The following is a 27,181-nucleotide window of genomic DNA, read 5'->3' as shown; positions in this document are numbered from 1 at the left end:
GCCTGGCTCATGCCTGTGGGGGCATCTGGGACCCCTGCCCGCCTGCCAGGGTGGCGTGAGGGGCTGCAGCACATGGGGAGCCATGGGAATCAGAGTCTTTGAGGAGGAGATTGCAGTGCCTGGCTGGCCCAGTGCCTCCAGCCCCACATGCTCAGCATCTGGGTGTCCTGCAAGCCCCAGGGGGATGCCAGAAACACCGGTCCCACTGGGTGCTGTAAATGGATTATTACTCAGAGTAATTAAGGTGGAATTAAAAATTAATTCTCCTCTCCAGTGTTCCACGGTCATGGCTCAGCCACGTGCTACAGCCATTGTGTCAGGGCTTTCTTCTGAAAAAGGCTGGATTAAGGTGGAGGTGGGGGGAGGGCATCACCTGGTGAGCAGTGGTGCACCCAGGCTCTCTGTGGGCTGCAGCTCCCAGCTCCCTAGGGATGTCACCTCCCTGGCACTGCTCACCTCTCACCACATGCCTCGAGTGCCACTTTTGTCTGGGCCAGCTGGGGTGAGGCAGCTCCCAGCACCGCCGAGCCTGGCAAGCCCCTGCCTGTGCCGTGCCCGACCTCCTGCCCAGCCCTGGCAGCCACGGGCAAGGCCGGCCCCGAGATTTTCTAAACTCCCATCAAATATTTAAGTAGATATTTGAGCTCATGTATAATGGATCGCCCGTGCGCTGCCTCCCTATCCATTTGTGGTATTTAAGGGAGGCGAATATTAAACACCATTGTATTAGCAAAACCGCGCCTGCTTAATTGAGTTACAAACAGGGAAGGTGCTGAGGGATAAACAATGCATAATGCAGGGACGCAGGGCAGGATGTGGCTGCCCTGGCGCCAGGCAGGGCTCTGTGGGGACAAGAGGGTGCTCCAGTGGGGTGGGCACTGGTGCTGGTGGTGTCGCTGGCAGAGGCAAAGGTGTGAGGAACGCGCGTGCCGCGTTTCAGACAGGTGACAGTGTGGCACACACAGCCTGGCGTGGGACGACATGGTATGGTGCGGGACATCTCGGGTGTCATCCTGCACAGGGATGCTCAGAAATGGAGCCAGCGAGAACAACCCCAGCCACACAAGGACCAGAAAGATTATGAAAATGGAAAGTAAATAAATATGGATGTTGAGGACCTAATTCTGATAAGAGGATTTTCAAAATTAGCCATTTGCAAGAGTAGATTAACGACGCGCGGTGCTGGGGGTGGGAAGGGCTCCTTTAGGATGTGCAGCAAAGCCCATTGGGCACAGCCTGTTCCTTGTAGCCCTGAGCACCCACAGAGGCACTCCCCACTTTTTGAGGAGATGGATTTGCTGCTGCTGTGGGGGAAAATGAGGCGGCCAGAGGCACAGTGTGGTGCCACTCTGCAAACACAAGTTCTGCAGACACAGTACCAGGGTGCCAGGACCTCACCACAGAGAATCGACATCTGGCAGCACTGGGATGCAGACGCTGGCACCCAGGACAACCCACTCCAAGCATTGCAGTGGGTGCTCCTGGATGGAGCTGGTGATGATGCCCCCCTGGGAGCACTGTGGGTGCTGGGGCAGAGGCACCTCTGTATGGTCTGAGCAGGGGCAGGAGGCTGCTGGGGCTTGGAGAGGCTTTTCGCATCCTCTGGCTGGGATTTTCTATCCAGGCAGCCAAGCAGAAATCTCATTACAGACTGGCACAAAGGCAGTCCCCATCCCTGTCCCCACACCAGGCTGGGGGCAGGCAGGGTGGGCACAGCTGTGAGCAGCGTGAGGTTCCTCTGGGCACGGGCAGCTAGCGGGCTGCAAGCAGCCATTTGCTGTCCCCAACCATCCTTTGTAGCACTCACCCTGCCCTGAGCCTGTCAGTCCCATGCCCAGCCTGACACAGAGCCCCCACTTTGTGGTACGGGTGGGTTGGGGTGGGTCTGAAGTGGGTGCTGGCTCCTTGACATGGGTGGGGCAAAGCCCCTGTGCTGGCAGGAGCGCTCAGGCAGGGCAGGGTGCAGGCAGGGCAGGGCAGAGTGCAGGCAGGGCAGGGTGCAGGCAGGGCAGGGCAGAGTGCAGGCAGGGCAGGGTGCAGGCAGGGCAGGGCAGGGTGCAGGCAGGGCAGAGTGCAGGCAGGGCAGAGAGCAGGCAGGGCAGAGAGCAGGCAGGGCAGGCTGCAGGCAGGGCAGAGTGCAGGCAGGGCAGGGTGCAGGCAGGGCAGGCTGCAGGCAGGGCAGGGCAGGGTGCAGGCAGGACAGGCAGGGCAGGGCAGGCTGCAGGCAGCCCGAGTACCCCGTGCCCAGCACTCCCGCAGCAGCAGCAGCAGCAGCAGCCAATTAATTAACAGGGCGGTGGGAGAGCAGCCGGCGGAGCTGTGCGGGATCGATGCTCCATCGACCGCCCGGGAAACTCCAGCCCTCGCAGGCAGAGCCCTGGAGCTGGGGCATGCAAGGAGCCCGGCAGCCCCCGTGAAAGGGGGTGGCTGTGGGGGCAGCATCAGCAGCCCCTTGTGAGGGCGCACCGGGGTGCACAGGGCCAGGAGGGAAAGGACAGGTGCCCGATGGCACTGCCACGTGCCCTGTGTCCCGGCAGCTTCAGGGCTGCCACCTGCTCCCCTGTGAACCGGGAGAGTGGCTGGTCCCTGTGCCACGCTGGGAGGACGTGGGGGTGCCAGTGTTTGGATGTGTCAGTGTTGAGGGAGGTGCAGGGTGGTCCCTCGGAGCTGGTGGCATCCACTGTGGGAGCTGAGGGAGGGTGGGAGGGCAGGGGCAGTACCAGAGTCTCGGGGACAGTATGGGCACGGTGACTCGAGGAGATAAAGGCTCTGTGGGCGCGTGCCAGCCATCTGGGGGGCACCCAGGCCATGATACAGGACCAGCAGAACACACCCCAAAGGGGTGGTGGCACTGTCTGCACAGCCCCGTGCTGCAGTCATGCCTGCAGGTTTGTGGCCACGCAGCTCCTGTCCCTGTCCCCATCCCTGTCCCCATCCCACCCGCCCGCTCCCCCCGCCTGCCTCTGCCAAGCGAGAAGTGCCAGCCCGTCCCTGCGGGGAAGGAGAGTGCTCAGCCGTGTTGCAGAGCCTGGTATCCACCCAGATGAGAAGTGACAGCAAAGGACCCTTCTCAGGTACAGGCTCCCTGAGGCGCAGGGCAGGAGATTCTGTCCCCGTCTTTGCCTCTTCTGCTGCTGGCACTGGGGACGGCCCTGCAGGCATTTAACCACTTCCCCACCGTGCAGCTGTAGCTGGAGGGCAGCAGCAGCCCAGCACCAGCAGCGCCATGCTCGCCTGTCCCGAGCTGCAAGAAGCAGGATGCAGCAGGCAGAGCCCGAGCGTGGGAGCAAGAAGCAGAGGCGCAGCCCCTCTGCTGTGCCCCAGTGTGTGCTGCCAGGCGTGGCAGCCCATGCCCGGTGGGTCCACGGGCCCCTCGCCTCCCGCCTCTCCCGCACCGACTGCTGTCTCTGCCGGGAGGTTGTCATGGGAACGGTGCGCTGTAGGTACCCCTCGCCCTGGGTACCCCTCCTTGCATGCCACGGTGATGCTGAACGCAGGGTCGGCACAACTTGTGCCCTTCCAGGGCCTGGCAGGGAGGGCACGGGGAGCTCCAGTCCAGGAATGCATCGGGATGGGAGGTCCCCTGTGTACCCACACCTCTCCTGCAAGGTCCAGCGTGCCCCGTGGCCCCTGGCTGGGTGACGGGGCAGGCAGGTGGCCTCAGGCACTGCGGGAACAGCGTGGCACAGCCTCGGCGCCGCAGCCACGCTGCCTGCCCACTCCCACGGTGAGCCAGCGCTGCCTGCTCTTCCCCGGCCCACGCACCCTGCACGGAGCCAGCAGCTCCTTCCCCAGTTATCTGGGGGATTTTAACCCTGCAGCACTCACTGGTTGCAAGAATGGGTGCCTGCACCAGACGTGTACTAGGGGCAGGATCTGTCCTTGCTGCCAGAGCTGGTGGCTCAGGGAGAAGCTGGACTGGCAGTGCCTGGCCATGGCTGCATGCCAGCTGCTGGCGAGGTGACCCAGCATGGGTAGACAGCACTTCTGACCCACAACCCCTGCAGGGAAAGGGGGACACGGGACCCCATCCCTGCAGCAGCACAGTCCATCTGCATTCCTGCTGTGCCCCACAGCAACCCCAGCCCCATATCCCCCACCCCTCTTGTGCCAGATGGGTCCCTTGACCTGCACCTCCCATCTCCACCGGACCCCACAGCACTCCTGGCCCCCCCAGCCCTGTCCTTGCAGGCCCCTCTGTCTGCCCTGCCTCCCTCCCCCTCCTCCAGCCCTGCCGCATGTCTGCTGCCATCTGCCTCTCCCTTTTGATTAGTATTAATTTTTAATTATTATTATTGACAGGGCTGCCAGCTCGGCTGCCAGCTGGGACAGCTGCCCAGCATGAGATAGGCCGGGGGCAGCCCTGGCACTGCTGCACTCCCTGTGTGGCTCCTGGCAACTGCTCTGTCCACCCAGGGGGTGACTTTGTGCCCCCCAGCACCCTCTGGCCCTCAGACAGGGACTGTGGCGTGCAAAAGTTGAGGATGAAGGTCACTGTGTCCCCCAAGGCTAGGCTCTGGGTGGGCACTGCCAGCCCCCCAGCCTGGCCGGGCTGCAGGGCTGATGGGAACCCATAAAGCCATGGAGATAAATGGCTCCTATTATTTTTCCAATCAAAAGAAATCCCACTGTGGCTACATGAGAATGGTGATGAGCCACGGCACTGCAGCAGCCTCTGCACCCCCTCCTGCCCCAGCTAACCTTGGACCTTGTGACATGATGGGGCAAGGGCACACCATGGGCACAACAGCCTCGCTAGGGTACGGGGACAAGGACAGCCTGGCTGCAGGGTGCCCTAGAGCCAGGTGGGGCGCAGGGACAGGGCCGTGTGAGAGAGAGCAGTAGGTTGAAGGGACAGAGGGGCAGACACCCCCTGCCTCTCACATCCTCGGCGCTGTCGCTGCTGGGGAGGGGCATTAATGGTGCGTTTCAAGGGGTCTCAGCAACCCCTCCTCCAGTTTCAGCTTTGCCAGCCCCACGCGTGGCTCTGCCTGTGTCTCATTCTGGGGGGAAAGTCGGAGTGGGGGGCGCCTGGGGTAGCGCTGCGACCCCACTTCAGGCAGGGACCCAAACGTAGGCAGGGCAGGGCAGACAGGGTCCCCACCGCAGGCAGGGCAGGCTGCCATCCCTGCCGCGCCAAGGCCGGGCGAGCGGCACCATCGCGTGGCGAGGGAGCGGCGGTACAGGCACGCCGTGCCCGTGCGGGACCAGCGGGCAAGGCAGGCAGAGCCAGCCCCTGAGCCCCGCTGGCAGCACCCCCGCTTTGGGGTACTACCCCCCATACTGCATCCCCTCATCCCAGTCCTGCCACCTGCAGCACCCCCGCTTTGGGTGGGTACCCCCCCATACTGCATCCCCTCATCCCAGTCCTGCTGCCTGCAGACCTCCCCAGCCCCATGTCCCTGCTGGGGAGGGCAGTGCTGTGCTGTTGCCCTTGAACCTGCACAGAGAAATGACCCAAAGCCAGCACAGGATGCAAGGACACAGGGACATGGCCTGACACACTGCCTGCCAGGGATGAGCCCCTGTCTTGAGTCTCTGGTGTCATCCTCTGGAACAGGAGCAGTGTTGGGTGGCGGAGGGCCCTGCACTGCCCTCAGGGAGCTGCAAGGCTGCTGTTCCTCGAGGAAGGCAGCTGAGAGCCAGGGACACAGCTCTCTGCAGCCATGGCAGCTGCAGGGTAGTGCAGGGCTCAGCAAGCTCGACCCCACAGGCTGCACTGCAGGCAGGCGAGACCCTGGGTGACACAGCCACAGCAGCTGCCTGTCAAGCTGTCACCAGACAGGTCACAACCACCTCTAAGAGCAGAGTGGTCAATACTTCATCCTGCTGCAGGACAGGTCTCTGCAGAACCTGTCTGCAGGCAGGGCAGCACTGAGCAGTCACGGCAGGGGACAAGCAGCCCTGGCTCTGGGCTGATGAGGTGGCACGGTTAGGCTGGACATGTGGACCCGGACAAGGTGCAGCCCTGGGCCGAGATGGAGAGGATGAAGGATATCCTGGGTGAGAGCTGCAGTGAGGGCAGAGCTGCAGCTGCCACTGTCAGGGGGGGAGCAGACAGCTCCACCTCTGGGATCTGACAAGGCAGGGAAGCACAGATACAGCAATCAAACACACAAATAAAAGATTAAAGGACGGAGTGTGGGGTGGGGCTGGAAGAGAGTGTGGGAGGCCAGGAGCACCAGAAGGGACAGCAGAAGACACGAACCATGGAAAGGAGGAGACAGCAAAGTCCCAGGGCTCAAAAGACTGAGGTTGTAAACCTGCAGGTCTGGCACCAACAAAACCTTGGGAAGAAAACGAGCTTCACAGCACCTATGCTGCAAGTGTCTGTGGGAGGGGATGCAGCGTGGGGACCATGCTGTGCTGCAGCCCAACACCCACCCTGCAGGGACACTGCCAGCCCTCAGCTGGGAAACTGATCTTCCTGAGAAGGCAGACCCATATCCCACAGATGCGCAGAGATTTAGGAGAAAATTGGACCAGCTCCCCAGGCTGAGCTGACCCAGATGAGCTGGGCCTCAGTAGTCCCTCCCATGCCCAGATTTGCAGGGCAGTGAGCTGTGCCTACGCCTTGGCCAGGGGAGAACAGAACAGCATCCTTCTGGGAGCTATCCAGGGCCCTCCAAAACACAGGAAACACCCCCACAGCCTCGGGGAGAGGGGCACTGGTCCCAGGCTCTAGGGGAGGTGACATGTGCAGTGTCCCAAGCCTACCACGATGCCGGCTCTGTGCTCCTGGTCCTGCTCACCCAGAACGGAGGGGTCAGGATTCGGCACAACACCATCTCCCTCCCAGGAAATGTCCCCAACAAACACAGGCCACTCCAGGCTGCCAAGAGCCCTGGAGACACAGCTCATGCTCAGATGCAGAAATTTATTGTGAGACAGAACATGGGAACTTCATAGGCAGCTCCCCACTCTGCCCGCAGTCACACCACAAACTTGGTCTTGGCAAGGGAGCCACTCTTGGTGGCTGTATCTGCATGAGCCTGGTACCCAATGGCCACCTTCTGTGACAGGCCCAGGTGCTCCTTGTAGACACGCCTGCAGGAGAGAAGGGGATGCATGAGCAAGGCAGCACCGCTCCTCCCACTGGGTCCATTCCCCTAAACAGGGGGAGCCCTTTTTCCCCTGTGCAGCCTCCCCCAGAGCCGCATTACCCAATGTGGGTGACCCCTTGCTGGTTCTCTGCTTCCCGGGTCCAGATGGCAATCTTGTCCCCCTTGGTGCGGATGTTGATGACGGCCCCGCACACCTCGTCGCTGTACTCATCAAACATCTCCCCAATGAGGCACAGCAGCTGTCGGGAGGAGAAGGGGAGTCTGGGACAGTCCCCACCGGGGCAGGGGGAACACCCCAGGCAGGACCCTCGAGTGGGGCAGCACTCACTGTGTCCAGCCAGAACCGGTCCAGCTCGGTGTGCCGCTGCTGCTTGGCCAGGGTGATGAGCCAGCGCCCGCCGCGCTTGTTCTGGCTGTCCTCCCACATGGGCTCAATGCCATCCTGGGGGCGGGCAAGGGGACAGTCAGGAGCACCAAGTGCTGGCCAGAGCTGGCCTGGGGAGCTGTCAACATCCAGCCAGACTTCTTCTCCCACCTTACGGCCAGGGCATCCTGGCAGCCTTAGCAGCACCCAGAGTGCCCCCACAATGCTGGGTGCTGGGGGGATTTTGAGGATGGGGTGTCATACCTTGAAGAGGGAGTAGTCACAGCCAGCTGCGAGCTTGCTGGCGAGCTGAATGTGAGTGTACAGCCTGTGTTAGATGGAGACACAGAGCAGGTGAGAATAGGTGCCTCAGGCTCAGATCCCCCCCACCAGAACATCTCCAGAAGGGACACAGGGGGTGTGCCCAGCCACTGCACACTCACGCCCAGAAGTCCTCTACAGTGCTGAATTTGGTGACGAGGCGCAGGTTTGCCTGCCACATCTTGCTCTTGTCATTCTTGAAAAACCAGAGTGCCCATCTGGGGACGGAGGGGAAATGGGGCGTCCAACCGTGCCAGAGTCCCCCTCCAGCCCCCACAGACCCCTCCCAGTGCTGGGAGAGGCTGTCCATGGCCAGGCCTCCCATACCTGTTCTGCAGGGGGTGCTTGCCCTGGATCTCTGCCGGGAGCAGCTCTTGCTGCCGAGCCCTCTGCCGGCGCCGCTCCTGTTGCCTCTGCAGAGGAAGGTGGGACAGCCCCGAAGAGCCCCATGACCACCCCAGCAGGGAGCCTGCAGCCCCCAGCTACCTCCCACACTGGGCACCGCCAGGGCTGGCAGGGCTCTCTGCGTTCCGCAGCCTCCCCAGCCCTCAGGGCGAGCACCCACCTGCTCCCCTGTAGCCATCCTGACCAGCAGAGGCTCTCGGGGGCAGCCTCTGGCTCTTAAGTACCCACAGGCAGGTGGGATGAGGAGCTATCCCAGCTGCAGCTGTGGGGTGGGAGGGTGGTATCCTGGCGAGACGGAGCCAGTCTTGCCCCTCCTGGGGAGCAGAGAGATGGGGGTTCCCTCTCCAGGGCAGGGAGCTGCCGGATGAGGACAGGGGCGCAGCGTGGGGTGGGATCAGGATGAGGGAGTAGAATTGTGTAAGGTGGGCGCCGTGTGTGGGGACCATGGTGTGGTGTGGGCAGGGCAGGATGGTACCCAGAGAGGGTGGGATAGCATCAGGCTGGAAGGGAGGGATGGGGAGGATGGAGTCAGGACAGGATGTGATGGGGAGGGGATGGGTTCGGAACTGGATCTGGTGGGATGAGAACGGGGTGGGATGAGGTGGGGAGAGGACATGACGAGGAGGGGATGGGAATGGCATAGAGACAGTGTGCAATGTGGAGGGAGTTGGATGGCAGTAAGGATGGAATGGGGTAAGGGCAGCCCGTAGATGGAAAGCAGTGGGATCGGGACGAGATGGGACAAGGAAGGGAGATGAGAGCGGGAGAGGGTAGGATAGGATGCGATGGGGGTCAGGACAGAATAGCGTGGGGACAGCGTGGGGTGGGATCACGATGAGCGATGGGGATGGGAAGAACGACACCCTGGGGTGCCGCGCAGCGCAGGGAAGGAGCCTGCGGGGCTGGGGCGGCGAAGGGCCGGGGGCGCCGCTGCCATGCGGGGCGGTGCGGGGCGGTGCAGGGCGGTGCGGGGCGGTGCGGGGCGGCGGGGCACGGCTCGGCACTGCCGAGCCCGGCTCAGCCCGGCTCAGCCCGGCGCAGCCCGGCGCGGCGCGGTCCCCCCCGCGCATCACGGCGCAGCGCGGCGCGGCGCAGCGCGGCCCCGGCACAGCCGCACTGAGCCCGCCCCGCCGCAGCCCGGCCCGGCCCGGCCCGGCCCGCCCGTCCCCGCCGACAGCGAGCCAGGTCGGGCGGGCGGCGGGGCCGGGGGCGCGGGGCCGGGATGCGCGGGGAAGGGATGCGCGGGACCGGGATGCGCGGGGAAGGGATGCGCGGGACCGGGATGCGCGGGACCGGGATGCGCGGGGCGGGCGGGCGCGGGGCCGGGGCGGGGTGAAGCCTTGCGGCCTCTCCCCGCAGAGCCGCCATGGAGGTGTTTATGAAGGGCTTGTCCAAGGCCAAGGAGGGGGTGGTCGCCGCAGCTGAGAAGACCAAGCAGGGGGTGGCCGAGGCCGCGGAGAAGACCAAGGAAGGGGTCCTCTATGTCGGTAAGTACCGGCCTGCCCCCTGCCTGCCCCCTGCCTGCCCTCTGCCAGCCCCTGCCTGCCCCCTGCCTCCCCACCCCCGGATAATCTCTTCCCGTCCCTGCCTGCCCTGCCGGCCCTCTCTGCTTGCCCTTGCCTGCTCCTGCGTTTGCCCTTGCGTCCTTCTGCCCATCCCCCTGCCGTCCCCCTGGCGTTCCCACCTGTCCCCGGCCCCGCTCCCCCTCTCCCCTGCTCCTTCCCCGCCACGACCACCCTGCGGCGGAGTGCTCCGGGGCAGAGGGTCGGTGCCCGCAGTGCCTCGCTGCCCAGCGGGGATCTGCAGGGCAGGAGAGTGGGCTCCGCAGGCAGGAGCAGAGTCAGGGACTGGTCCCCAGGCTGAGGGGATGGAACCCTCGGGGACTGGACTCCTTTGAGCTCCCAGCCTGAGGGTCTCTCAGCTCTGTGCCCGGGATGCTTTGGGGCAGGAAAGCAGAGGGACCATGATGGGGGTGGTGACCCCTGTGTTGGGATTTGCCTGTCTTGGGACAGGGGGTATGGACCGCGTTTGTCCCCCTTGGAGAGGCAATGCCCTGGAGCTCATCCCACACCGGCATCTCCTCTGCACCCGGCTGGTGACTGAGGGGTCCCCCCGTGCTGCCCCTTGGAGGCGGGATCTGTTCAGGGCCAAGTCCTAGAAGACATGGCTGGCAGGAGGAGCAGTTCCTGGGCAGTCTGTGTCCCTGGCTGTGGTGCTGGAATGCCCAGGGAGGGAGCTGAGGCCAACTCTGCTTGCAGTGGGAGGGAGGAGGGCGCAGGGCTGAGGCTCTGTTCTGCTCCGGAGGGCACAAGCTCTGTGGGAGAGCTGAGGCCCCAAAACTGTTCCCCTGGGCAGTGGTGGTTGCCCGCCCTGGGTCCCCATCCTCGCTAGGGTGTATTTGCTGGACTGGGGTCCAGCAGCTCAAGGAACAGCCTGAGGCTCCATCCTACAGGAGCTGCCCGACCCCTACCTTTCCTTCCATCCTAGACACCCCAGTCCCATTCCGTGGGGTATCCTGGGTGGTGTCGCTCTGCTCGAGGGAGCCTGGCAGGGTTGGCACAGCCAGCAGCAGCACCCAGCTCCAGGCACTCAGCTGTGGGGCTTGCTGTGCCCTGTTGGCACCAGCTCTGGGTTTGCATCCTGTGGAAGGTTTTTTCTCAGCAGCATGGCTCACATTTGTCCTGCCTGGCTGTGCCCTGACACAGTGCTGGGCCCTGGGGTCTCTGCCCTGCCTGGCACGTGGTGGCAGCCCTGTGCTGCCCCAGTTCTGGCTCCTGCAGGGACAACAGGAGCCTTGAGGGGAGCCAGGCAAGTGCTCAGCCCCCCAGGTGCCCTGGCATGGGGTGTGGACAGGCTGTTGTCCTGGCTCAGAGCCCTGCCAGGGTCCCGGGCATGGCACATGTTGGAGCCCAGCTGTCAGTCCCCCTAACCTGATCTCTGTCTCTTTCTACCCTCAGGGAGTAAAACCCAAGGTGTGGTGCAAGGCGTAACCTCAGGTACGGGCCCCTCTGTCTTCCTGCCGCGGTACCCCTCCGGCCCCGAGAGCATGGCCACACTAACGAGATCAGAGGCTAATTGAGGGGCTGATGTCACTCTGCTAAAGCCTCTTATATAACAGGGCCGGCAACCAAGGATTTGCGGCGGCTGCTCACACTCCTTGCCCAGCTGCAGAGCAGTGTCACGGCCCCCTCCCCTCCCCACCAGGGCAAGGGAGTGAGAAGAGCCTGATCCTGCCCAGCATCTCCCCGCCAGCTCCCCCCGTGGGTGGGGCAGGGCATGAAGCCACAGCTGGGCACCCTTTTTGGCATGGGGGGGCACTGATGGGCGCCCCTGGCTCTTGCAGTGGCTGAGAAAGCGAAGGAGCAGGCGTCCCAGCTGGGTGAAGCAGCGTTCTCCGGCGCCGGCAACATTGCGGCGGCCACCGGGCTGGTGAAGAAGGAGGAGTTCCCTGCAGACCTGAAGGTGAGCGTCCCCGGGCATCGCCATGCCCGTGGGGAGGCTGGCACGTCCCCAGGTTTGGCGAGGAGCCCTTTGGCCGTTCCCCAGCCCCAAAGCAGAGACCGCGAGGGTGCCCAGGCGGTCTCCTCGTGCCCGGGGCGGGCGGGCGTCGCGGCCCCGAGCGTGCGCAGCGTCTGCGGACGTGTGCGCGCTCGGGGCCTGGCATGGCGGCCGAGGGCCGGGGCCTGCGGCGCGGCGCTCCAGCGGCTGCGAGGTGACCTGACAGCTGCGGGAGGGGCAGCGGGTTCCAGCTCGCCGCCCCATGAGCCGTTGGCTTCCAGCTTAGCCCAAAATAGCATCAGCTGAAGAAATGAGGCCACCGCCGCCACCGCCGCTGCACTGGGGGATTGGCTGCCCCCCTTTCCCGCCTGCCAGCCCCGGGGAGGGGTTACCCAGCACCGCCCTCCCCTGCCAGGGATGCAGGATGCTCCCGCAGCTCTGCCAGCTCCTGGAGCCTGTCGAGGCCCACGTGGGGCCAGCACTCATTGCCTGCCCAGGGCTGGGGCTGGGAATAGTGTATAGAGAGATATACACACACAGCCCCTGCTCCCACAGACCTGTGCATGCCACCTCCCAGTGAGGTGCTGTGTGCCCAGCATCCCACTGGCTCCCCATGGAGCCTCTTGTATCCTGGGTGTGTTGCTGGTCTGGCAGGGGCAGGGAGGGTGGGTGCTGTGTCTCTGTGAGTGTGTGTGTGGCACTGACCTCCTGGTTCACCCTCAGGCAGAGGAGGTGGCCCAGGAGGCTGTGGAGGAGCCGCTGGTCGAGCCGCTGCTGGAGCCAGAGGGGGAGAACTACGAGGAACCCCCACAGGTGAGGGGACAGGGCGGCACAGCGGACACAGTGTGACAGTGCTCAGTGCCCTGTCCAGAGCAATGCTGAGGCTGGGCTGGAGAAGAGAGGGGCTCTGTGCCCCACCTGAACTCTCTCACTGGCTCTTTCCTTCCCCATCCCACAGGAGGAATACCAGGAATACGAGCCAGAGGCATAATGGACCCCCATCCTTGCCTCTTCCACCAGCAGCACAACGAACCGCCGGTAGCCCCCTGCTCCTCTCCAGCCGGCCCCGGCCGGTGCCTGTGTGCCGGGGAGGAGCAGGGGTGCCCCTGCCCCGTTCGCTCACGAGTTCTTCCTCCAGTTCCGTTCCAAGGGACCGTGTCCGTGTCTCCGTACCATGTCTAGCAGTGAGAAACACCCGCTGTGTCCAAGCCCCCAAGCCCCGGCGTGTGCCCGAGCCGTGGGCGCTGCCCGCAGGGGCCGGTGTGCGTGTGTGTGAGCGTGTGTGTGTGCGTGTGTGAAGCCCGGGTTTATGGCTCTGTCTCCCTCCCAGCACCATAAACCCCGGCTGCGTCCCGGCGTGTCTGTGTGTGTACAAAGCATGTTTACCTGCTCGCGGGCTGCTGTACATTTCGCTTGCACGCGTGTCCCTGTGGTTCTGCTCTGGTCATCGTGGAACTATTTTTTTTTATATATATATCTCTCTCTCTCTATCTATGGGTGGACGGGTCTTTTGCCTTTGTGAACCCTTGGCGCCCCTGCCCGCTCCCCAGCCTGCTGGGTGGTGGCGGTGCCCACGCCTCCCCCGAGGTCCCATAGTGCCGACGCTGTGTTGTGACGTGGCATGGATATTCCCCCGTCGCTGGATGTGCAATACGAGGGCAGCTGCCAGTGACACAGCTGCCCCCGTGTCCGTGAATAAAGCCAACTCTTGTCTGTAGCCCCCTGGTCCTGGTTGTGGGGTCCCTGGGGAGGGGTTGGCCCCGTGCTTTGGCGGCAGGGGTAGTTTTGGGAAGAAGAATGGGGCTGGTGCTGGGGGATTGGGCAGGACTGGCTGCTCATGAGGACAAGATGCCTTTCTGGCTGCTGGCTGCTGCATCACAGCAGGTCACTGTGCCCTGACTCCAGCCAGACTCTGGCTGAGACTTGGGGTGCAGGCAGTGTCCTCATACCACCTGCCTCTCTGCAGGGCTTTGCATGTGCAGGGAGCCCTGTGGGGCTGAGAACAACAAGCCAGGGTAGACACAGCCCTGGGCTCCAGCACTGCTTCCCCCCTCCCTACGTGTCCGTGCTCCCCTCAAGGGGCAGGGGACGTGGCTGTCTCCCACAGCTTGTTCAGATGCAGTGTGACCATCTGAAGGGCAGGTGGGTGTCACACATTCTGTGGGGTGTCTGCCATGGCAGGGGGTTCTGTGCCCACCCCACAGCGCCGTCCTTGGGTCTTCAGCTCTCCCAGGGCAGGACCACCAACCCAGCCTGGGCCCCCGGCTAGCCTTTAGCCACTCGACTGCATCACGAGCTGGGGTGAGAGGCTGGGCTGAGTGTCCCTGCCATGAATATCAGATTAGATCCCCCACCTGTGCTGGCTCCAGCTTTGCCAGCGAGGAGTGAAGCTGCAGCAGTCAGCACGGACACACAACAGGTCTGCTGATGCCAGCAAATCCTAGCCTGGCTCTGGTTGCGGCAGTGCTCAAAGCACTCACTGTGTGTTATTGGAAGGACTGAGACAGCTCTTTGGGGGCTGCCTGGCTGTTCCCCTAGAGCATTTTTTCCTTCCCATGTCCAATTCTGCTATGCCTGGACGAGCAGACCCGAACCAGCAGCAGCATGGCTTGCCCCAGTGCCAGGGAGGCTGTGAAGGGGCCGGGGCAGAGACAGGGTAGGGGGAGACAGGAGACAGGCCTGTGCCTGGGAGAGCTGGAAGCCAGAGGGCAGGGACAGAACTTGCTCAAACCAGTGCTTTATAGGAAGCAGGGTGTCCCCTCTGTGCACACCCCCTGCACAGCAGGGCTGTGACCCTCAAGGGCTGTGTCTGTAGGTGCAGCTGACCTCACTGTACACGCTGAGCTCCTGCTCTGGGCTCCCTGTCCACACCTGGGCTGTGCTTGCAGTCATGGCTACAATTTTCTAGAGAGGGCAGAGATGGGAGGCTGGTGTCTGCCAGGAGGGTTTGGCAGCCAGAGGGGGGCAGAGGTCCCCATGTAGGCAGTGCCAGGTGTGAGCACCAGGCAGAAGCCTGGCACAACCCTGGAAATGGGGTACGCAGCTTTGCGGGAGCAGAGAGAGGGACAGGGACCCAGCAGCAAGGAGCACTGCTGAGCACGAGGCTTTATCTGAGGTGGATGGAGTCACCGTGGGAAGATGAGCCTTGTGCTGACCTGCCAGGAGCTGTGATGAGGTGCCATGGGTGGGAACCCCTCAGCCAAGGGTCTCTGTAGCAAGGCAAAGAGCCCAAGAACAAGGATGGGTGAGGCAAAGAGCCCTCGGGTACCTCAGCTGACTGTTCCATGGTGTAGGACAATCCTACACACAGTGGTGGGAGGAAGCTGGTATTTGTCCAAATATAATTTGCTCACTTTTTTCTGCTGCCCATGATTTTCACTGCCAACACGGTGACACCCCAGTACCTTCAAGAGCATCATCTCCTCTGCCCTGCAGGAAGATCTGATAAAACAATGAAGACTGAGAATGCAGAAGAGCCAGCTAAGGTCATTGCAATCATCCTTGCTCCCTGCCAGCAAACAGAAGGGTTTGGGCTTTTCTTCCCCCAAATTATGTAACCTGCTACCTCCACCCCATGCTCCATCCCTCTGGCACAGCAGGCAAGGTATCAGTGTGGTGTTGTGGCACCTTCCTGGGCTGCTGAATTCCTAAAGCCAAAATTCAGCTGGGCTGCTGCCACTCACACACCAGTCAGGGTCTGTCAGGAGCATGTGGTGTGAGTGGTGTGTACATTTGCTTGCTCTGGGGTGTGTTCTCCCTCCTGAGCTGATTCTCCACAGTGGCAGGGATGAGGGTGTTGTGAGACATCTCCAGTCTGCTGCTATCATAGGGGTCTGTTTTTGGGAAGTCAGCTATGGTGTTGTGGTCCTGGAATGGGCAGGACAGTCCCATTCCCAGCCTGGCAGTGTTAAGCACAGCCCTCAGAGCTGGGTCTGTAGGACAGCAGCACCTTCTCTGAGGGCATTTCAGAGACAGGCACTGACCACCACCCCCTAAAGAACAGGGACTGGGATGACTGGGCTCAACTCACCAGCTCACAGTCTTATAGGGCCTTGGTGCTGATCCCTCTGGAATTGTAAATGGCTCTGTCTGTGTCCCCCACACAGATACAGCAGGCGCCAGGTGTTCAGCCCACTTTGCCAAAGCCCTACAGTGACACAGAGCAGAGATGTGGGGTGTGGGGAGAGGGAAGCTGTGGAGACAAACATTTAACCTGACCCTCTGTGCTGGTAAGAGCTCCCTCTGAGGAGCTTTTGCTGAAAAGCACAAATAGAAACCTCGGCATAGCTGTTCTTGGTGAATGTTTTGGCAAGATAGAGACTAGGACCTGGCAGGACAGAGATCTCCTTGGCTGGTGAGAGGGTAGTGAAGTGCAGAGTCTGCTCACCTTCCAGCTCATCCTGTCTTTATCACCTCCAGAGCTCCTGGACGAGATGTTCCAAGCACAGCATGCTGTTCAGTTCCTGAGAGCCAATCCTGATAGAAAAGAGATCCAGTGAGAAACAGCCCCTTGGTGGGCACCACGCAGCTTCCAGGCACAATCTGAGCAATCCTGCACCTCACACTCCTGTGCACTCGGCTGCCACAGCACCAGCACAGAGCAGGGCCATGGGGGAGATCAGCTTTCCATACTGGGACAGAGGGTTTTCCACTGTTTGCCCCGAAGCCCTTACCAGCTTGGTACAGCTCCTAAAAGCAAAACTGACACTGCAAAACGAGTCCCAGAACTCAGCAGAACTATGCACAGAGTAGTCAAGGTTTCCAGCTGTCTCATTCTCTGCTGTATCAGCTGTGTCAGCGAAGCAGAAGGATGTGTGGAAAGAAAAAGGATCAGCACAGACAGGGCTGCTCCTGAGGGTACTGTGGGCAGCAGCTCAGGGTGCAGCCTTGGTTCAAAGCCTCTTCCATGGGGGAGGGAACTGCTGTGAGGAGAGAGGGCTTGGAGGGATGCGCAGAATGCCAGCAGCACTTCAGCTGTGTTTTCCAGCTTATTCCTCCCTGTCAACGACCTCGGGAATGGGCAGCAGCGCCTGGCCAGGAGCAGGAGCTCCTGGAGTTACAGCAGGGGGAAGCACCTCACCGCAGTTGTGAGCTGGACCTGGTCTGCAGGGAAGGGAGGGAAGGTCCTTCCTGGGAGGAGAGGAGAAAGTGCAGTGCTGGTACTCTCAGGGTCCCACCGAGCTCTCAGGCTCCAAACTGGTGCTATCAGAGTTTACCCAGTGCCCCACTGAGTGGGTGTAGGTGTTTGCTATCCATCTCCCACTCCCCAGGTACTGACATCAGGGGCCAGCACGCCAATCCCAGGCCCTGTGGAGGTAGAAAAATCAGTCACTTCTTGTCTTGCAACTCATTTTCTGAGCTCAGACCAAAGCATATCTAGAACTGGGGATTTCCACGGGCTGGTCATGGTCTCTGACACACTAAGGAGTCCCCTGACCAAACTGTGGTGCTGCCCATGTCCCAGGGCAACCCCAGATCTCCTCAGGCATGAATGGCCTTGGCTTTCACAGGGCCTTTGCCTTGGCCCTTACCAAGAGGGAGTGTAGAGGTCTTTGCCTTTTGATCAGCACTCACTGAACTCTCTCTCACATGCTGAGGCAGGAGAAACCTTCACTCCTGCCTGAGTCCGAGCAGGCCAGTGGGAGTACAGGATAATGTCCAAGTGAGGCCCCTGCCCACTTGGACATTAGTCCCCCAGTAGGAGGACAAGCCTGAGGGTCCCTCTACTCCAAATTCTCAGTGCAGGCTAAGTAAGGTGTGAAGGGGTGGTGGAGCACCGGGACAGTGACAGGCAGGGATGGTGGCAGCCTCTGTATCTGCCTGGCCAGGCAGCTGCTGCCTGCTCCCCTGGCTGCCAGCACACACTGCTTACAGAGCCGGGACAAACCCACCACCTACAAACTCCTTCTTGGCCTTTTCTACAGTAGAAGGCCTTGTTATTTTCTCAGTCTCGTGTTCCTGTACAAGAACAACAAAACACAGTTGTTACTAGAGGCCCCAGGAAAAACCACACAGCCTCAGTACAGCATCCAGCAGCTGTCCTGCCCTGCCTGCTGGCTCCAGGGAGTTTAGTCACAGCAGCTGGGGACCCAGGAATGGAAAAAAGAGATGTGTGAACTCCTGCTCCCATTGCTCACTGCCCTTCTACGCCCTTGCTGATTTGCCCCTTCCCCCGGCACAGCAGGCAGTGGTGGGAGCAGCCCCACTCCAGGCTCCCTCGGCGTGTCTCTGGTCAGATGCACCGACCCATAAACCAGAGCTGACCCCCCTCTCCCGCCCCAAGCTGCCTCTCACAGTCGCTGGGTGAGTGTTACTCACTACAAACCTCTCCCCCCACTCGTCAGAGCTCATCGGCACCGAGAGAGGGAGGGCTGTGCAAATGGAGCGTGAGTTATGGGCTGTCGGCAGGGAAACGAGGAGTGAACTCACCCAGCATTTCCTTGGATTCATCCTCACACCCACCATGGCAACACAAAAAGGAACATCTGGAAAAGGCTGGGTGAGGCAGACAGATGTTCTCTGCCAGCTCGCCTGCTCCCCAGGGGGAGGAAGTGACTCTGGCAATCGTGACCGTGTTGGTGAATCCAGGCAAGGGGCCACGGCTTCCCCATGCCACACATGTCTCCCTGGCGATGCCTCTGCAGAGCAGAGCTGGAGGCAGGGTGGGATATGGACCTTGAGCCTGCCACAAATGCCACCAGCCAGAGCTGAATCCATGACAACCCAGGCACAGAGGCTGCATCTGAGGAGCACGATGCTCGACACTTCCTGATCAACACCAACATTCCCGGCTGCCAGTGGCGTATTCTGCAACAAGACATGCCCTCACTCGTCTGTGCCCAGAGGGGCATCCCCCACTTCCACGGCCCTGCTGTTTCTCACAGCACCCAATGAGCTCTTCTGACTCGTGGCCCCATCCCGTGCCCAAGTCGCCGTGTGCTTTGTGTTCCCTTTGTACTTACCCAGTGCAGAGCATTTGTGTGCTGTTAATGCAGCCAGGGCTTTCACTTCATCGGCGTGGAGTGAGCTGCTGAAACGAGCCCCTGGGAACGGAGAGAGGAGAAGTGAAGAATCCCTGCCTCTCTGCCACAAAGGCACAGAGGCACTGTAGGAAAGGCTTTTGCTCTTCTGGAACAGCAGCATCTGGTTGCAATGGATGACTGTGTTGATGATCAGAGGGCAGGAGTATCTCAGCTCTGGAGACAGGCTGGGAGAGCTGGAGCTGTTCAGCTTGGAGAAGGCTCTGAGGAGACCTGAGAGCTCCTTCCAGTACCTAAGGAGAGCTGGAGAGGGACTTTTTACAAGGGTGTGGAGTGATAGGATGAGGGGGAATGTCTTTAAGCTGAAGGAGGATAGATTTAGGTTAAATATAGGAAAGAAATCCTTCCCTGTGAGGATGGTGAGGCCCTGGCAGAGAGAAGCTGTGGCTGCCCCATCCCTCAAAGTGTTCAAGGTCAGGTTGGATGGGACTCTGAGCAACCTGATCTAGTGGAAGGTGTCCCTATTCATGGCAGGGATGTTGAAACTCGATGCTTTTTAAGATCCCTTTCAACCCAAACCATTAATTGCTTATATGATTCTCTGTGTTGGTTCTTTTCCAGAGCTCTCCCTCATCCTGTGCTAAGAGGTGAAATGTGTGGCTGGGTTGTTCCCCAGTATCACCACCCAGCTCTGGCTGATTGATGCTGTGCTTGGGTCCCTCTCAGTGGCACAGAGCAGCTGGCAGAGCTGGGCCTCTCTTCATCCCTGTCCCTGCCTCTGCCCCACGCTGGCCCTGGGGCCGTATCCCTGTCTACCCAGGAACAGCCTGAGTGATGTTCTCAGCCACCAGGCTGCAGCGTCCTGGGTGCAGTGTTCTCCCGCCCCACGGGGCTGTGGCAGGGGCTGTGTTTTGGGGCACGTGGGACATGAGGTGCTGGCAGGGATCAGATATCCCCCCCAGCATATCCACACCAAGGCAGCTGGGAAAACAGTGCTGTTTTTAGGGTGCTTGGTGCTTTTGGATCTTTGGGTAACATCCTTGTCACGCCGAGGCACTCACAGCTCTGGGCATGCTGAGGGTCCTCCTGATGGTGACACGACTTGGGGGACAACACAGGACACACGGCTGTGGTTGGAGATGGGATCCTGGTGCCCCTGGGCATCCCCTGCCACTGCCATCTGCGAATGCCCCACCACCTCCTCACCCGACATCTGTGCCCGCCGATACCATGGGCAGCCGTGCGTGAAGGTGCTGCGGCCCCGAGAGGCCGTGGGAACCCCCTCTCCTCCCTGCGGGGCAGCGCTGCAGGGTCACATTCCCAACCAGAGCCTGCCAGCTGTGTCCCACCGCTCCCTGGCACAGCCAGGCACCGGAGAGCCAGAGGCCGGGGAGGCAAGCTGGGGCTGAGCCGAGTGTGGGGCGCGTGTGCTGCCCTCACCGGTGTGTGCTGCCTGCCCCGGTGTGTGCTGGCTGCCCTTACCGGTGTGTGCTGCCTGCCCCGGTGTGTGCTGCCTGCGCCGGTGTGTGCTGGCTGCCCTCACCGGTGTGTGCTGCCCGCTCCGGTGTGTGCTGCCTGCGCCGGTGTGTGCTGGTTGCCCCGGTGTGTGCTGGCTGCCTGCTCCGGTATGCGCTGCCCTCACCGGTGTCCGCTGCCCGCTCCGGTGTGTGCTCCCCGGTTTGTACTGCCCTCACCGGTGTCCGCTGCCCGCTCCGGTGTGTGCTCCCCGGTTTGTGCTGCCCGCCCCGGTGTGCGCTCCCCGGTGTGTGCTCCCCGGTGTGTGCTCCCCGGTTTGTGCTGCCCGCTCCGGTGTGTGCTGCCCGCTCCGGTGTGTGCTCCCCGGTGCGTGCTCCCCGGTGTGTGCTGCCCGCTCCGGTGTGTGCTGCTCGCACCGGTGCGTGCTCCCCGGTGTGTGCTGCCCGCTCCGGTGTGCTCTGCCCGCTCCGGTGCGTGCTCCCCGGTGTGTGCTCCCCGGCGTGTGCGGGCGCCGGCGGCTGCGGGGGAGCCCGGTGTGCGTTCACGTGGCGCTGCCCGTGCGGCGTGGGAGGTGGGCCACGGCGCCCAGGGAGGGGGTGCCGTGCTACCTGCGCCAGCACCCCCTCCACCGAGGGAGAAGGCGCTTTTCAGGCAGCTGCCTGGCTCCTCCCGAGCCGGCAGCGCGGGAGTGCGTTGCCAAGGCAATGGGGACCATCTTACTCATCCTCCTCGCTATTGTTCTCCTGCCAGCCCTGAGGTGCCCGGGCGGGGAGAGGAGGAGGAGCAGGCAGCCAGCTTGGGATGAAGGCTGCCTGCGGGGAGGGAAAGATGCTCCCTATGCCCCCCCGCCACCCCCCCCCCCCCGGGCCCCCAACCCCCAGCCGGCTCTGGTGGGACGGGGACACGCTGGTGGCAAGATGCCGATGGGGATGGGGAGAGACGCTGCTGGGGAAGCTTAGAGAGGCAGGTGGAAGCAAATGGCAGCAGGATGTGACCCCGCAGCCTCATGCCTGCAATAAAGTCCCGGCCAGAGGCCAGGGGGCCTTTGTCCCCTCCTCTGCCAGGACTTGCCCCAGTCCACGGTGTCCCTTGCACCCGAAAAGGGATGTGCTGGGGGCTGGGTGTGATTCCATACAGGGCACCATAGGATGTAACCCCACATCTGTGCCTCACAGTGAGTTAGCTCTCCCACCGCTGCAGGCACGCAGCTGGGTCCAGTCAGTGCTGCAGGACTGGGACCAGCAGGCAGGACCAAGTGTGGGGACCAACACCGTGAAGAGGGGACACATTAATGGGTGCAGAGATACCCCCCCACTCCAGCCTCTCCAGCCATCTCCTGGAGTGCCCGTTGGTGACATTGCAGTGCCTCGCTCTGTCCCAGAGAGGGAGGGGGGCAAGGATTTTTATTTAATTTCCATATCCTGCCTCCCTATTTTTAGCCTTCGGGGTTTTGTTCCAGGCTGGCTGTTTACTGAAAGAAGCATTTCCAACCTCCCTTGTCTCCAAGCAACCAGGTGTGCCAGCTCCCATGGAACCAGCATTACCCTATAGATCTATAGGGCTGGGGGACCGGTGCTAACGTTATCTCCAAGATGGGGAAACCTGCCTCACCTCAGCATCCACCCCTCCGCACCCTATAGATCTATAGCTCCTGTCTCTGTGCTGACATCTTTGGGTCGGGGAGGGGAGCCTGGTCCCATTAGGGTGCTGAGGGGCAGTGGGAAGTTTGGGGTTTATGCTGGAGGTTTTAGGGGGGGATGCAGGGATGCAGGTGAGGCGAGCAGGCCGCCTTCCCCCCCGCAGCGCGAGCGGGAGTGCGTGGGAAGGAGTTAGACAAAGCCAGAGCCCGGGAGCAGAGGCAAGCGCTGCCGGGAGCTAGACGGGGCCGTTCTTCCCTCCCCGTCCTCCCCCACCCTCGGGCGAGGGGTACTCGGGAGCCCATCTCCATCCCGCCACGCTGGCACGCTGTCCCGGTCCCTCGGGCTGACTGGGGTGCAGCCCCGTCCCCGGTAATGCCCGGGAGGGAAGCGGCCGTCTCCATCACCAGGTAGGAGGGGGACTGGGCGCTGCGCTGCTGTCACCCCCACCCACGGGACCTACGCTGAGATTTGGGATCCCCTGACTCTACCGGCGCCGGTTGTGTGTCCCGCTGTGCCCGAGCGCAGCGGGGAGTGCCGGCACGCTCGTCCCTGGGGCACACGGCGTGGGGATGCTTTGGGTACCGGGGGGGCTGTGGGACCATGTGGGGCTCCCCGGGCAGGCCGTCGTGGTGACAGCGATGACACCGGGGGACATGGGTGTGCTGGGACCACCCCCCCCCGGGGGGCAGCCGGCTCTCCCTCGCCTCCCCGCTGCTGCTGGGGGTGCCGGGGCGGGCGGCAGCCGGGGGGAGCGGCCCGGGGCACGGTACCGCCCCCGCCGCCACCGCCCTACGCATGCTCGCCGCCGCCGCCGCGCCGAGCCGAGCCGAGCCGAGCCGAGCGGGACGGGGCCGGACGGGACGGGACAGGACGGGACCGGGCGGGAGGATCCGCCGCAGGTACCGGCGGCCCCGGGGCGCACGTGGCGGGACCGGGCCGGGCGCTGCCATCGCCCGCCCGGTACCGGCACCCCCGGGGGGGGGGGGGGGGGGCGTGTGTGGAATTCGGGTGATATGCACCCCCGGGACGGGCGGCGAGGGCGAGTCGGCCTCCCCCGGCCGGGGCTGCCGCGGAGCCGGCTTTGTCCGGGGCTCGGCCGGGGAGAGGGGCCGGGGCGTGCACACGCGTGTCCGTGCGTGCGGGTGTGCCCGTGGCCATGTGCTGGCGTGTGCGTGCCCGTGCGTGTGCACACGCGTGTGCCGGGGCTCGCAGCTCCTTCGCTGAGCGTCCGTACCGGGCACGGTGCTGATCCCGCGGGATTGGGCTGCTGTCGGGTCAGGTCGGGGTGCCGGGCGGCGCGGCCCTCCGGGGATCGGGGTGCTCCGTGGGAACCTACGGACGGGGCGGGGATCATCGCCCCCGGGCTCAGCCCTGCTGGGGGACGTCGGTGACCGCCTGGTCCCCGCTCCTGTCGCCTCCCTTTGGGGGAACTCGCTCGGCTCCAGCTGTGTCCGCTCGGCTCTGCCCTTTTTGGGACCCACGAGTGGCCGTGTCCGGAGGCATGGAGTGCCCCACGCCTGCGGGATGCGTGTGCTCTCGGCTCTGCAGGGACTCCCTGGCATTGCCAGAGCTCCCGGAATGTTTGGGGCTTCCTGCCCTGCTTCTGCCCCATGGGGCTGGGAAGGGTTTGGGGACAGCCAGGTGACACTGGACCGTGTTCCCCTCACGTGGAGAAGGAAAGGCTTGGGCTGCCCTGTGCTCCTGCCCTTCTCTGCAGCCTCCCTTGGAGCCCAGGCCCAGCTTGCTCTCACCCCTCACTGTGCCCAGCTTCCCACTGACAGGAGGGGCTGCTGAGCCCCCCGGTTCTCAGCCTGGTGCCCAGGACCATTCTCCAGCTAACACTCTCTCTGCAGGGGTGTCTGCACCGCGTCTCCCGCTCCACCAGCCCCAGCAGCGTCTGGATCCCGCTCCCGGTCCTGCTGCGCCGGGAGAACGCTGACTTTTACGGTAGGCAGCCGACACTGCTGCTCCCTTCCCATGCGCCTGGGCACCGTGTGCCACCACACAGGCTGTGCCAGGGACAGCGAGTGCTCCAGGTGGCCACCCAACCCGTTGTCAGGGGTGGCACAGAGAAAAACAGTCGGCAGCTGAGGTGTAATGGGGGTCTGTGCGCTGCTCGCTCCTCACTGCCCCATCCTCTCTCTTGCAGACCCGCAGCGGGACTAGCATGGGAGAAGCCTTCCCTGGGCATGGGCAGCGCTAAGGAGCCCGAGGGGCTGCAGGTGCTGAGGTGCCAGGCTGGGGCTGAGGACGCCTGCGAGCCCAGTGCCAGCTCCCCTGGCTGCCCAGTGGCCGGCGAGTGCCTGCCCGGCTCCGGCTGTGCTGCTGGAGCCCGTGCCATGAGGACCTGCTGTGTGGCTGAGAAAGAGTCTCAGGGCACCAAGGCCAACTCAGCAGCAGAGAAGAAGGTGCCATCACCAGCAGGACCAGCTCCTGGCACACTCCAGGACAGCAGCACAGAGCAGAGTGTGGCAGTCGCAACAGGGAGCTGCGGAGGACCAAGTGGTGCTGCCTCTGCCTGTGGTCCCACAGGGATGGGGGTCCCCAACACCCAGAAGGAGGATGCAGCAGCCCCCACTTCCCCTGTTTCTGATCCCTGCCTCCAGGCAACCAGCAAGGACGTGGGGAGCACGCCAGCTCTTGCCAAACATGTGGCATTCGTGGAGCCCACTGCAAGCACCGGGACAGCTGAGCTTCCAAGCCAGGAGCAGCCCCAGGACAGCAAAGGGACATCCCTGGGTGCTGCTCCCCAGACAAAGAGCAGTGAGGCTCCCAAGCACCCCCAGGGATGCACAGCAGACCCCCCCAGCACCAGCACTGCGGGGATTGGGGGTCGAAGTGAGGCAGGACCAAGCTCCACTGCTCTGGGCCATGGCAAAGCTGAGGGGAGCTCAGTCCAGGATGTGGGTGCTGGGAGCAGCCAGCGGCCCCAAACAGCCAAGCAGCTCTGTGAATCCTACTCCTTTGAAGTGACCCCGCCCCAGGACACTGGGACACAAGACATGGGGACGCAAGTGGACAACCGTGTGTCCTTGGTGTCGGTGGCCTTAAGCCCCATGAGCCCCCCATGTGGGGCTGCTGCCTTCACCTTCCCCAAGAGAGAGGCAGCCTCTGCAGCCCCACGCCTCGAGCCCTCCAAGAAGGACGCGGAGATGCAGGTGTCCATGCCTGTGGAGACCCGCTCAGTGGCCACTGGGCCGATGACACCAGTGGCCAAGTCCCCGCAGACCTCGTATCCTGAGGTGCAGGTGAAGGGGACGGTGCCAGAGGTGGTGGAGGAGGAGCCTCCGGAGCCCATCCGGGAGGTGAGCTGGGATGAGAAGGGGATGACGTGGGAGGTGTATGGGGCCTCCATGGAGGTGGAGGTCCTGGGCATGGCCATCCAAAAGCACCTGGAGAAGCAGATTGAGGAACACGGGCGGCAGGTGGTGGTGACCCCGCAAGCCACCCGCACCGGCTCCGTCAAGGGCGGGCCCCGCAAGGGCGAGGCCAAGAGGCAGCCCAGTGTTTTTCGGGCTCTGCTGCAGAACGTCCGGCGGCCCCGGTGCTGCTCCCGTGCCGGCCCTGCCATGGAGTGAGCTGCTGCCTGTGCTGGCAGGGTGGGGGTGCCTCGGGGCTTCTCCACAGAAAGAGGGGATGGGTCCCTGCCCTGGCGTCCTGAGACACCCGGTGCCAGTGTGCAGGGCTGTGGTGGTGGTGGAGCACTGCACACTGGGACAAGGTATCTCCTTTGCTGGGGTCCTCCCTGTCAGCCTGGGGATCCCCATGGAGGTGCCCGGGGACATGAGACTGGTGCCCTGTCTTTGTGCTTGGTGGCTTTTTTCAGCACGAGGAAGCACGTGGCTCCTTCCAGATGGAGGCAGCTGCTCCTGTGCGTCTCCGGCCCGTGGCACAGGTCTGAAGATGGCTCAGGGTGCGTGCTGCTGGCTGCCCTGAACTCTGGCACCCCAAGCAGCAGCATCACTTCCCATGCTGGAGAGACACTGGTGCATCACTCTGCCATTGCTTTGCCTGTCCAGGGCTTGGCCACACTCCAGCAAGCCCGTGGCTGTGCATGCGTGGGTCCCCACAGCCACCCATGGCAAGCACCAATCCCCCAAATTCCCTGTTCTCTCTCTGCCCCACTGCCATGTTGTGGGTGCCCTGCAGCGAGGATGTGGCCACACAGGGCACCAGGACAGATCTCAAATGAGAGAGACGGGGCCAACCACGTGTGTGATGGAGAGCTGCTCATCCCTGCCACCATGGCCGGAGGTGCCTGGGGAGTCTGTCCCCGTGGCCCCCAGCTCCACCTGCCTGGAAGCAGCACATCCTCGCCCCGGCTGGTGGTGGACATGAAGCCTGCCTTGCTTCCAGGCCCGTCCAGCTGCCCCAGTGGTGCTGGAAAGGCCCTGTGTGCTGGGGACATGGGCACGTGTTCCGCTGGGCCTGCTGGCTTCTCCTCTCCGACGGCAGCTGGGGACGCGACGACTGCAAAACGCTGCCACTTTTTACAGCTGGGGTTTTACAGGGTTGGGGGGGAGGGGAGCTTTTATTGAACCGTGTTTGCATTTTTGGAGCTTTTTAAGAGACATTTTCAGGCATGAGCATCCTGCCTGGAGCCACCTCCCCCGCGGTGGCCTGTGGGGCTGAGACCATCCTTTCAAACACTCTTCCTACATTGCCTGTGCTCTGCTAGGCTGAAGAGCATTGGAAGTGAGGGGCCAGTCTGCAGGGGGGTGAATATCCCTGTGGTCCAGCATCCCTGTGGCTGGCAGCACCTCAGTGTCCTGCCAAGACGTGGATCTTGGCTCCCCCAGCCTGGCCCCATACAGAGGACCAGCCCCACAGTGCCACAGCAAGGGGGGCCCAGGCCTGTGGCCAGCATCTGATGGGCAGGAGGCTGCAGACAAGGGGTGCTTGGAGAGCTGCACCGTCCCCTCTGGGCAGAAGTGCAGGAGGGCTCGAGGTGCCAAAGTCACCACTGCAGCCGTTTTCCCTCGTTAAGGTAAAGTCTTGGCTACCTAAACCCACACTGTACATCCCGGGCTTGTTTTGTCCCTGTGGGGCTGCAAAGGGCTTGCTGAAGTGCCAGCTGGCAGCCAGGGCCGTGGCAAATGCCCACTCTGTGCCGTGGCACTTGCTGGGACCTGGCTCTGCTCAGTGCCTTGTGCTGTGGGACCGGTGCCACGGCCATGCCAGGAAGACCAGGAGCCCTGGGGCATCCCCCTGCCACCCTGCCCCAGGCTGTGCTCACCTCCAGCCCTGCACTGCCAAGCTGTGGCACACCAGCGCTGCAGCTTCATCACCTACTTTCTTCTTTTTTTTCCCTCTTCTTTCTTTAGGGGGTGGGGCGGGGGGAGGAAGGGGCGGGAGGATCCGTCTGTCAATGTGGATGTTGGGTAATAAAACCTTGCACAAACCTCTTCGGGGGCTGCCTGCACCTCCCTCCCC

The 27,181-nt window shown here is 62.8% G+C and overlaps 3 protein-coding genes across 7 annotated transcripts; 2 read left to right on the top strand and 1 right to left on the bottom strand.

The window, feature by feature from the left end:
- Positions 1–6,874: 6,874 nt before the first annotated feature.
- On the bottom strand, positions 6,875–8,648 carry EIF4E1B (eukaryotic translation initiation factor 4E family member 1B). Its single transcript, XM_038150618.1, has 7 exons — positions 8,315–8,648; positions 8,077–8,162; positions 7,872–7,967; positions 7,693–7,756; positions 7,393–7,506; positions 7,164–7,303; positions 6,875–7,047 (listed from the first exon to the last, which is right to left on the bottom strand). The coding sequence occupies exons 1-7, from the start codon at positions 8,330–8,332 to the stop codon at positions 6,933–6,935; spliced, it is 633 nt and encodes a 210-aa protein (XP_038006546.1). The 5' UTR covers positions 8,333–8,648; the 3' UTR covers positions 6,875–6,932.
- A 117-nt stretch (positions 8,649–8,765) lies between these two features.
- On the top strand, positions 8,766–13,369 carry SNCB (synuclein beta). 3 transcript variants are annotated; one of them, XM_038150620.1, is made up of 6 exons: positions 8,766–8,847; positions 9,514–9,641; positions 11,112–11,150; positions 11,498–11,616; positions 12,376–12,465; positions 12,611–13,369. In XM_038150620.1, the coding sequence occupies exons 1-6, from the start codon at positions 8,810–8,812 to the stop codon at positions 12,641–12,643; spliced, it is 447 nt and encodes a 148-aa protein (XP_038006548.1). In that variant the 5' UTR covers positions 8,766–8,809; the 3' UTR covers positions 12,644–13,369. The 3 variants fall into 3 exon arrangements, with proteins under 3 accessions (XP_038006548.1, XP_038006547.1, XP_038006549.1); XM_038150619.1 differs by lacking the exon at positions 8,766–8,847 and adding an exon at positions 9,021–9,039; XM_038150621.1 differs by lacking the exon at positions 8,766–8,847 and adding an exon at positions 9,119–9,339.
- Positions 13,370–21,694: 8,325 nt separating this feature from the next.
- GPRIN1 (G protein regulated inducer of neurite outgrowth 1) lies at positions 21,695–27,153 on the top strand. Of its 3 annotated transcripts, none has more exons than XM_038150599.1 (3): positions 21,700–22,155; positions 23,602–23,695; positions 23,898–27,153. In XM_038150599.1, exon 3 carries the CDS (start codon positions 23,938–23,940, stop codon positions 25,324–25,326), a length of 1,389 nt encoding a protein of 462 aa, XP_038006527.1. In that variant the 5' UTR covers positions 21,700–22,155; positions 23,602–23,695; positions 23,898–23,937; the 3' UTR covers positions 25,327–27,153. The 3 variants fall into 3 exon arrangements, with proteins under 3 accessions (XP_038006525.1, XP_038006527.1, XP_038006528.1); XM_038150600.1 differs by lacking the exon at positions 21,700–22,155 and adding an exon at positions 22,170–22,647; XM_038150597.1 differs by lacking the exon at positions 23,602–23,695 and having other exon boundaries at positions 21,695–22,155.
- The last annotated feature ends 28 nt before the right edge of the window (positions 27,154–27,181 follow it).

The sequence above is a fragment of the Motacilla alba genome, chromosome 13, assembly GCF_015832195.1.
Source record: "Motacilla alba alba isolate MOTALB_02 chromosome 13, Motacilla_alba_V1.0_pri, whole genome shotgun sequence".
Classification (NCBI taxonomy): Eukaryota; Metazoa; Chordata; class Aves; order Passeriformes; family Motacillidae; genus Motacilla; species Motacilla alba.
The sequence above is the reverse complement of the archived record's forward strand: the minus strand, read 5'-3'. Positions and strand labels throughout refer to the sequence as shown.